General features: G+C 45.5%; 1 protein-coding gene across 1 annotated transcript in view; it reads left to right on the top strand.

Annotated features, from left to right (window-relative positions):
- Positions 1 to 9,668: 9,668 nt before the first annotated feature.
- Positions 9,669 to 11,000, top strand: part of LOC139661046 (cytochrome P450 26B1-like) — a 22,046-nt gene continuing 20,714 nt past the window's right edge. The window contains exon 1 of the mRNA XM_071539367.1: positions 9,669 to 9,811. Coding sequence (XP_071395468.1) covers positions 9,669 to 9,811 — 143 coding nt within the window. The remainder of the gene's footprint in view (positions 9,812 to 11,000) is intronic.

The raw sequence follows: 11,000 nt of genomic DNA, 5'->3' as shown, positions 1-11,000 counted from the left end.
AAAGGCAAAATAGTCAACCTTTATTTGTGAAAAGCATTCCTCCCCATCTATCTATTTACCTCCCGTTTTCTCCCTCCATCCCATACACCCCCCCCCCCCCCCTCCCTCCCCCCTCCTCCTCCCTTGGGCTTGTACAGATTAGCAGGAGGTACTGGCAATGATCTCCCTTGCCCCCGCTTTCACCCCGGGAACACACAGCTCCCTGGCTCCATCCCTCTATACCCCCCCCGTCCCACCCCAACATCCCTCCATTACCCCCCCCACCCCCTCCTCTCTCATCCCTCTATCCCTCCTCTACCTCCCTACATCCCTCCATCCATCCCCCCCTCAAGAATGCCTCTTGTTTCTGGGCGGGTATAGAGTCCCAATGTTAAGCCCCTTCTCTCTCTGTGTGTGTGTGTGTGTGTGTGTGTGTGTGTGTGTGTGTGATTCCGACAACTATAGAATCCGCATGTGTGTGTGTGTGTGCCTGCATGTTTCCACTATACATATTTATTGTGTGTGTGTGTGTGTGTGTTGTAAACTGCATGTACATAGGTTTGCTTTTGAGGTACATTTGTGCGTTTTTTGTGTGTGTATGTGTATATATATGTGTGTGTGTGTGTGTGTGTGTGTGTGTGTGTGTGTGTGTGTGTGCCAGGGTATTAGCTGGGGTCCCGGGGTGAGTGCTCACAGAGTTTTGAACAACCATAATCTCCCTTTCTATAATGTCCCTGGGTCAGGGGCCAACACACTCTCTCTCTCTCTCCCGCTCTCTCTCTCTCTCTCTCTCTCTCTTTTCTCTCCCTCCATCTATTCTGCTCGTTTTTTGGCTGAACTATCCGTAGCCTTTTTCCTTAATCCCTCTTTTTTAACCAAGCACCCTTCCCACCTCTCCATCTCCTCTGCCACGCTCTGCGCTCGCTCTCTCTCTCTCTCTCTCTCTCTCTCTCTCTCTCTTTTGGCGCCTCGCTCTCTCACACTTTCTCTTTCTTTCTTCATTCCTCCCTCTCTCTCTCTCTCCCTTTCTCCTCCCTTTCTCTTCTTTCCTCCATCTCTTACTCCCTCACTTCCTTTCCATCCTCTCATCCCCTTCTCTTACACTCTCTCTTTCTCCCTCTCCATCCCTTCCTCTCTCTCTCTCTCTCTCTCTCACTCTTTCTCTCTCTCCCTCTCTCTCTCTCTGATGCGGAGGCGTGACAACAAAGTGACGGGGGGCATTGTCGAGTCGAGGACCTATCGCACCATTCAAACACACACACACACACACACACACACACACACACACACACACACAAGGCGCTCACACACTGGTTCCTTGGTATCTCTGGCAGTGGCAAAATGATTGAGACAGCATAAAAGAGAGAAGGAATTCCCTCACAGCCTTTGACCTCGTTTCCTCTCTCTCTCTCTTTTCCCCGCTGCTGCTCCGTCTCTCTGTACGTCCCTCGTTTTTTTTTTTGTCTTTCATCTTCAAATTTAGTCTCCATTTTTGCCCCTATATGCGCCAATCGCTGTAGTGTTTCTGCACTGCACTTCCCACAGATCACCTGTCAATCAAACAGTGTGGGCGGAGCTTGATGCAGTTTGAGTTTCTCTGTTCTCTGTCTGTTCAGCCATGGTGGCTATCACTGCTCATGCTAACTACCCAGTTCTTCTTCTACTGTTTATTCCAAAGAAACCGGAGACATAAAACGCATCACTTCCTGTGCGGCATCCTAGGAAAGAGCTAGAATATTGGCTAGAATACCAAAATATTGTTTTTATTATAATATTAACCAGTCAAGCTGTCATACTACAAGCAAAGACCAGAGAAAAGTCGGCCGGTTTTAATCACAGTCACCTTGTATTCTCGTTTATCAAAGTGAAAAAATTGGCTATACCTGAACTTTTAGGCTGTATTACCCATCAGCAGCCAATCATATTCTAGCGTTGCTATAAGTCCCGCCTATTGCTGTAACACCATTGGTGCTGCAGCCAGCACTAACTTGACCGGACAGTTCTGACCTACATAGCCAAAGAGCAGCAACTGCATGAAAACAGAAAAAAACTACTGAAAGTTGTTGATACATTAGAGTATTGTATATCATTTAGTAGCATGTACAGGTAGAGTTTTTGTTGACGTGAAATCTAAACTCTAGACATGACCTTTGACCTTTTAAACACACAAAAATGGCTTTGTAGAGCAGCACAGCATGGTGATGTGGAGTGTTTGTACAGAGAAGGAGGGGTACGTACCTTCCTACCTGGGACGTTCCAAGTAGAACCACAGTCCAGTGCCGTTGGGGGGGGGGGGGGGGGGGGGCTGTTAAATGGCACTTGCTGAAGGGGATTGAGGATCTAGGGGCGGGACATAACGCCAGTGAGGGATCACTCAAAAAGTCTAAACCAATGGAATATGAGTCAGGGAGAGAAAGGCAGAGAGAAAAATGGGTTTTATTGGTTGGAATTTTTCATTTTACGCCTCCTGGTGCAGCATGAGGTCACCGTTAAAGACACTCTACTGTTTTCCATGAAGTAAAAAGTAATGGGAGTTCACTTCATGGGGACTTTAATGATGCTGCAAGCTTATTGAGAAGAAACTGATCAGGATTGGTCGATTGGAAGTGAACAACGTCAACTTCGATTCACTGATGAGACGTTTTCGATGCACATGGATAATCGGCGCATGAGAGGAATAAACCCATTCGCATTCAACACAAAGCAATGCATCTGCAGCTGATTCTCACATTTGCATAAAGTTCTACTGGAGAACAACACATTCGGTGCATTAAGTGTTAGCTGAGGGTTTCGGACACCTGGAAATCCTCCTTAACTCCCAACTTCCTTCCTTTCTACTCCTTTCTATTCTTTCTATTCTGTCCTGTCATCGTCCCCTATCTCAATGCTTTTGCACTCTCTTAACTCTCTCTCTCTCTCTTTCTTTTCCATGCAAAGTAGTAACTGTAACACACCTGAGAGCCAATAAATTACTCTTTGTTTCCCCACTTTGTCCCATTCATAAGCTTAACTGTAATTCATGTGCTGCTGCTACTGTTTCCCCATCGTTCTCTCTTTCCTCTTTCCTCTCCCTGCTTGCTGACCCCCCCCACCCCCCATTTGGATGACCCCCTTTTTACACTTTCTACACACACACACACACACACACACAGCCTGCTCCCTATAAGCTTCACCCTAATGTTTCTGGTTAGTTCTTTATAAACCCCCTCTCCGAATACACACTTTCTCCCTCTCTCTCTCTCTCTCACACACCCACACACCCACTCCGCCCCCCCCCCCCCATGCATGGTGTGTGTTGGGTGAGCCCCGGCGTTGATCTGAGTAAACATAATTAGCTGTGTTTTTTTGTCTTGCCCTAATAAAAGAGTCATTTGTTGGACATTTCCACTGCGCTACAAAGAGGACATTTATAAGCCGGGCGCAGGTTCGCCCCCAGGCCAACCCCAACAGAACAGACGGGGTGTATTTTTAGCACGGCCCGCGCGCTAGCTAGCTCTGCTCGGACCTTGTGTGTGTGTGTGTGTGTGTGTGTGTGTGTGTGTGTGGTGTAGCGTGCGTGAGAGAGAGAGAGAGAGAGAGAGAGAGAAAGAGAGCGTTTGAGATAGAGAGTGCGTGGGTGATTGTAGTAGCAGAAAGTTTGAGTGGAGAGAGTGTGTGTGTGTGTGTGTGTGTGTGTGTGTGTGTGTCTGGATGGCGTGGGTGGAAAATCCTCCTTTATTGAGGTTCTTGTAAAATATCTGATAAATCTCTGTTCAAAAAAAAAAAAAAAAAAATTATAAAAGGGACTATTTAGAAGCGGACACACAGCGTCGGTACAAGAACGGCCCTGTCCTGACCGGGGAGGGTTGGCAGGACACACACACACACACACACACACACACACACACACACACACACACAGAGAGAGTTTAAAGGACTACACTTTAGAGGACATTCCATTAGCTAATATTCTTTTCCTAACCTCTCTCCCTAACCTGAACCCTCGTATGTAAATGCATGACCTTTAACCCTTACAGAACCTTAATATAACCTGATTCTAACCTTAACTTTACCTTTACCTGCACCTCCATACTGTATTTCATACCTAATGACACCACTGGGTCCAGTTTGAAGGCGTGTTCACGGTATTTTTTACGCTTTTTTTCAAGCTGCCAACGCCATTTTTTTTTTTTTTTTTTTTTTTTTTTTTTTTACATTAAAGTTAATGGGAAAATGAGGCAAAACGGCCACTTTGGAAAGGTGTGTTTGTACGAAGAGCAGAGCGCTTTCTAACGTCAAGACCGGTTCGGTTATTTAAAGGAGCGAAGGAACGAAAAGGAGAGAGAGAGGAGAAAGTAGAGGAAGAAAAGTCGGTAGTTGTGAAAATAAGAGAAAGAAAGAGGGAATCCCCGGTGGTTTGTTGTGGCCTTTGTTGTCTCATCCCTCCTGTCTCTCTCTCTCTAAAGCAAAAATTGCCGAAAAAGAAAATCTTCAACAACTTTTTCAATTTGCCGAGCTGCATATTTTGTATTTGAACCATATAAACCAATCGAGATATCTTTTTGAAAGTGCGGATTTCCCTTTTTTTTTTTTGGTTCTTGAAATCGACGCACCAGAGAAACCCTACTTTATGTCCGTTTTCTTACCCGGCATATGGACTTTTCTGAGTCATTTACTATATATATATATTAAAAAAAAAAATCTTCAAAAACATAAGAAATTGGAGAAAACAACAGTTGAAAAGTTGGTAGCTGCTTTTCCTCTGATCTTGGGAGTTTCTGGTGTTTGAGAGTTTGAGATGTAAGGATATAAGGGACCCGCATTTTCAAATTCATGCAAAAAAATGTGTTTCAGGCTACAAAAAAACCCCCAAACTCTTGGCTTCGGGAGACGATTTATTCACATTCACATCTATTGACCGGACCGTCCTAAAGTGAAGTGTCGGAAAAAAACACACAGAGAAACCTCTTAAACGGAGCGGTGTTCCCCTTCTCACTCACACACACACACACACACTCTTCTCGCGCTCCCGCAGCCGACTTGCACTACTACTCCCCGGGTTGCTAGGCGACAAGTCCACCAGAAAAGCATTAAAATTTTATGTCCTCCATCATTAAGAGAAACCCCCCTTTATGGTTTTCAGCTCACATTATAGTTTGTTGCCTGTGACCTGGTGGTAAAATCAGGCATAATGTTGTGGGAGCAATTTTGGTTTTTTCGGGGTTTTTGCCAAACTAGTGAGTGTTTACAATGAGAGCTCCTATGTTTCACTATAGTGTTTCGGGGGGGGGGGGGGGAAGTGTGTTTTTTAAGCCCGAGCAATCAGTGTGAATTTGTGAGCCGGTGACGCCTGTGTGTGTGTGTGTGTGTGTGTGTGTGTGCGGTTATGTACGTGTTCCCCTGCAAGAGAAGTGTGGCGTCATTACATCACAACTTTTCCATGCTCTTTTTCTCTATGTGTGTGTGTGTGTGTGTGTGTGTGAGTGTGTGAGTGTGTGTGTGTGTGTTTGCCAGATTCGGGTCCCCAGAGGAGGGGGGTGGGTGAGGGGTGGGGGGGGTGTACACTTCTCACCTTCAAGCAAAATGTCATCCAGACCACACCCCTGGCACGCACACACACACACACACACACACACGCTCTTACACACTAGTGGAACGCAATGATTATTTCAGTTTGACTTTTTTGTTTTACGCACACTTTCTTTTCCAGTGCCTGGCAAGGCATTAGACAGCTGGAATCCTTCAGTCTCCTGCCATAATGTGTGTGTGTGTGTGTGTGCGTGAGAGAGAGAGAGAGAGAGAGAGAGAGAGAGAGAGAGAGAGAGAGAGAGAGATAGAGAAAAGGAGAGAGATGGAAAGAGAACAGGTATGAAGAGATATACCGAGATAACGCATATAGATGCACATATAACATTCACATACACACACACACACACACACACACGCGCACACACACACACACACACACACACACAGCACACTATCGGCCCACTCCTCTCATGCTATATCTTAGTAACAGAGTGTGAAAGGGAGCCTTGTCTGGCTGCCTGAGGAACTCCCTTCTAAGTGGACTGTGTGTGTGTGTGTGTGTGTGTGTGTGTGTGTGTGTGTGTGTCTCAGCAGGCTTGCCAGGCAGACATACTAAACCACTCTACATCCATGTGGCAGCAAAATGTAGCTTGGAAAACACCCCCACTCTAATACACACACACACAGACACACACACACACACACACACACCCTCGGGGCTCCAGAGGCCAGTCGGCGAGAGCGGAGAAGGGAATGTGTGTGTCGCCGACTGGCCTCTGGAGCCCTGAGGGTGTGTGTGTGTGTGTGTGTGTCTGTGTGTGTGTGTGTGTGTGTGTGTGTGTGTGTGCGTGCCACCGAAAAAGAGGAAGTGTACAGGAGCTGTGAAAACAGTTCAGGTCAACAGTTTGTACCCAGACAGAGCGACAGAGAGAGAAAAAAAAAAAAAGAAAGTGAGGGAGTGTTTCACATAATTTCCACCAGAAAACTGATCGACAGACAGAGAGAGAGAGAGAAAGAACGAGGGATAAAAGAACGAGTCTCGCTTTATATGATTGCGTACTTAAAGGGAAAATCCACCCTAAAACACTTAAAACACATCTGTTGGTGATGAACCTTCCATTCTGGGTCCGTTTGGTGTATTTTTCCATAAGTTCCCAGCAGATATAATGTGAGTTTGATATACTTCAGGTTTTGGTGTCAGTCATATCAATCACACAGGGAGAGACCCATCGTAGAAGAGGAGAGAGAGACCAGTTTCTCCACCCACAGGAGCAGGAGAGAGACCAGCGTGAGACGGCAGCAAAATAATAATAATTTTTAAAAAAAAAGAACGCTTTACGGCATATTTTGAACACGGACATGCGGTTAGACAGACATTGAAAGGGAGCCGATGAATCACTGTGCAAAATTGGAGTAATATTGATCATAAGAGTTATTGATAAGAGGTTTTAAAACAGGGAGAGAGAAAGAAAAACATGAGTATGATCAGCCAGTATTTGCATTATTTCCCTTCTTTGCTGCTGCTGTTGATTTTCATTCTGTATTTTTATTCCTTCTTTACACACATAGAATTATAGGCCAAATTTCCAAGTTTACAATTATTTTAATAATTTATCTGATGCTTTTATCCGGACTGACTTAACAGGTGTTCAGTTCTGATTCAGATTCGGGTTTCTATTGGAGATTCGCTGCAGGACGCCGGACCACAAATTGGGCTGTAAAGCGGAATCACTGTGAGAATGAAATTTGTAGCTTCATCCACTGGAACGAGTGCAAGAGATCAGGCCACGGTTGTGCAAACACACACACACACACACACACACACACACACACACACAGACACACACACAGCGCCGTTGCGGCTAGAGGTGTGTTTGTGCCTCTCGTCTCAAACAAACAGGAAACAAACTACCTGCTAAAATTAGTGCCTGAAAGAAGCCTCCATTCACACACACACACACACACACACACACACAAGCACAGGTACACGTGCACACGAGTGCATACACACACACACACACTTATATTTCTGCCCACAGATCTGCTCACGTCCTCATATTCATACACAGAGAAACTCTCTCTCTCTCTCGCCGTCTCTCTCCCTCTCTGAGATACGCAGACACACACACACACACACACACACACACACACACACACAGACACAGGTCAGAAGGCTTGCTGTAGTTTAGGTGCACAGTAGCTCTGTATGTCCCACTGGAATAGGAGAGAGAGAGAGAGAGAGAGAGAGAGAGAGAGAGAAATGAATTCTTGTTTACATAAAAACTCTTAACAAATGGACAAGGATACAGATAGAAAAGACAAGAGTGTGAGATGGAGAGAGAGAGAGAGATGGAGGGGGAGAGAGAGTATGAAAGCCAGGAGAAAGAGAGAGAGAGAGAGAGAGAGAGATAGAGAGAGAGACTCAAGCTCCTTCTAATGTAAATGTGATGTGGGCCCAAACTGTTTTACAGCACCTCATAGTTCTGCCGCTTTTTGCACGTATGTTTACATATGTTACCTGTGTGTGTGTGTGTGTGTGTGTGTGTGTGTGTGTAGGTGTGTGTGTGTGTGTGTGCCTCACAGCCATGCATATCTCATTCCCCAGGAGTAAACTGGGGTCAAACCAGTTAGTGTTGTCACGGCAATTTGCAGTTAGGCCTCTCCATGTTTGTTTGCTTTGGACATTTTTGTGAATTCGGTGTGTGTGTGTGTGTGTGTGTGTGACCATGCGTATATATGCGTGACCATGCGTATGTATTTGAGTGTGTGTGTGTGTGTACGCTCACATGTATGTGTTGGGTGCCTGTGTGTCCTGTGAATGTGTGTGTGTGTTTGCGTACATGCGTGTGCTCTGTGAATGATGTGTGTGTATGGATACAAGAGTCGGTGTATGTATGTGTGTGTACACTAATGTATCTGTGTGTGTATGTGTGTGTGTATGTGTGTGTGTAACACAGTAACCCGCCCTCAGGCTGATATATATTCTGTTCAGTGAAACAGACCGTTTACAGTTCTGGGGTCAGCCCCCCCCCCTCTCCCTCTCTCTGCCGTGACCCGGCCCGTTTACAGGTCAGAGTCAAAGCTGAACTCAGGTCAGCTCACTAAAAACGACTCCCGACTCTGATCCTCCGGGGATTCACCGAGAGCCGGGTTTCTCAAACCGCGGGTCGGGGGTCCCGAACGGGGTCCATACGGCTTCTTCTGGCGGGTCTCAACGTGACGAGAGAACAAGGAGGATTTCTTTATTCCTCATTTTCTGGTTTTGCCTCTTTGTCCCTCAGCCTCACTGTGGTGTTTCTGCCCTGCTCTGCCCACAGATCACCTGTCAATCAAACGGTGTGGGCGGGGGCTTGGATTTTCTGTTGCTGCAGTTTGGTAAAAGCTTCCATCAACTGGATATAGGTCGGATCACTGATAACGAGTGAGAAAAAAGGACATTTATTTGTAAGAAAATGACTCGGATTTTGACTTTAAGGTGAAAAAAGTGTTAAAAGCAAAGACAGAAAGAAAGAAACGAGACAGTTCAGCCTCCAAATTTCCTGATGGATTCATATGAAAAGATCCAAAATATGAAATCAGAAACATTAGACATTATTGGATGTGTTACTGTGAACTATGGATACCACACTTTTGATGCAGTTTGAGTTTTTCTCAAACCCTCAGCCTCTGTTCCATCATTGAAAAGCTTTCCAGGACCTTTAACCTCTATATATATATATATATATATATAGAGAGGTGGAAGTTAAAGCTGAACTCAGATCGCATCCTGAAGGCAACTTAAATCAGTTTTCATTGGATTGACTTAGTGTAAGTTTACTCTTGCTGCAGGACCCAGGCTCATGGAAACACATCAGTAACCCTTAGCATGTGGAGACTCACCAGAAAACGCCTGTCTGGGCCCCAAAACCCAAACCACGGAGTAAAAAAAAAAAGAACTTAACTAGAGCTTTTAGAGGTGAACATCAAAGCTGAACTCAGGTCAGATCCTAAGGGCTTTTTTAAAGGAATACTATGTGTAAAAAAGCAAAACAGTGGTAAGAAGATGCAGTGCTTAAACGGGAACTTAAAGGTTTTGGCCGTCTGGTTTCTTTAATCGTCTGTAAGCTTGATTTCATCTTCATTAGAATCCATTCGAGTGAATTTTTTATTTTCCCACTCGCTTGGTTTGAAAAATACCAGACATGGGCTTGCAGCTTGTAAACGGTAATAGTGATGATGAGGAGGAGGAGGAGGAGGAGGAGGATGGTGATGAGGATGATGGTGGCGGCGGTGACTCACACTGGCGCAGATGGAGGGAAAGGCAGAAAGAAAACAAGGCGACTGTGTGAGTGAGAGCGACAAGAAAAGATGGAGAGAGAGAGAGAGAAAAGAGATTGAGATCGAGGATTATAGTGATTGGAAAAAATAATGATAGAAAATAATATGTAATGAAAGAGAACGATGGAGGGAGGGAGAGAGAGAGAGAAAGAGAGAGTATGGAGGAGAGGGGATCTCCTTTAGCCGAAGGGATGGGTGTGGATGGACGGATGGAGAGAGCGAATGAGAGAAAAAAGACGAGTGCAGGCCGTTTCTCTGTCTGAGAGACTGGGTGGAGTGTTTGGGGATTTCCTCGGCCCAATCTCGTCTCACACCTTCTGCGTCTGCACCAGTGAAAGGGAAATTCCACCCTAAAGCGCAATTTACGTCATTTCCCGAGACGGGCAGGGGGAAGTAAACGCACCGTCCGTCCCTCTCTCCATCTCTCTCTCTCTCTCTCTCTCCATCCTCCCATCCTTTCCTCCCCCCTCGCTTTCTCCTTCATTAGCTCACTCGCCTGCGGGCGCCGTCATCCCTCAAACTCCGATCCGCACGCTAAACTCTGTGTGTGTGTGTGTGTGTGTGTGTGTGTGTGTGTGTGTGTGTGTGTGTGTAGCTAAGCTGCGAGGCTATGCCGCTAATCCTTAAAGCCAACCCCACTTGCATAAACTCCTAAATTCCACATTCAGAGCTAATCTACAGCAATCTGACTGGTACAAGTCGTCTTTCTCACACACACACACACACACACACACACACACACCTTTCCTGCGTTAATCCGGTTCACCTCTCACCTCTAAACCGCTAAACTCACGCCTCGGGTTGGAACGAACACACACACACACACACACACACACACTGGTCTGGTTGTGACCCCTGGTGACCCCTCTTTTCCACTCTTTTACCCAGGCAGAGCTTTGTGCCTTTTTGAGCTTTTGTTGTGTTTTTTCTTCCATTTCTTCTCACTTTGCTCATAATCAGAGATGTAGCGGAGGGTAAACACACCTTTTTATCTGCAGGAATAGAGTTTAAACACCGTTTTTTAGCCTGACTTCTGTCTAATTACATAAAATCATAGTCTACATCATAGCAAGTAGTATCAAACTGATGTAATTTACAGGTGGATAAGGTCTAAAGGATAAGGAAAATAGGAAAATAGTATAAATGCATCTCTGAAAGTTTTGTTTGATTTATGATGATCACTGACTGGAGATCAG

The sequence above is a fragment of the Centroberyx affinis genome, unplaced genomic scaffold (assembly GCF_046629955.1).
Source record: "Centroberyx affinis isolate AG114_WGS23_722 - 3 ecotype Tasmania unplaced genomic scaffold, CSIRO-AGI_Caff_v1 ptg003440l_1, whole genome shotgun sequence".
NCBI classification, from domain to species: domain Eukaryota; kingdom Metazoa; phylum Chordata; class Actinopteri; order Beryciformes; family Berycidae; genus Centroberyx; species Centroberyx affinis.
Note: the sequence above shows the minus strand (reverse complement) of the source record. Positions and strands in the feature narration are given on the sequence as shown.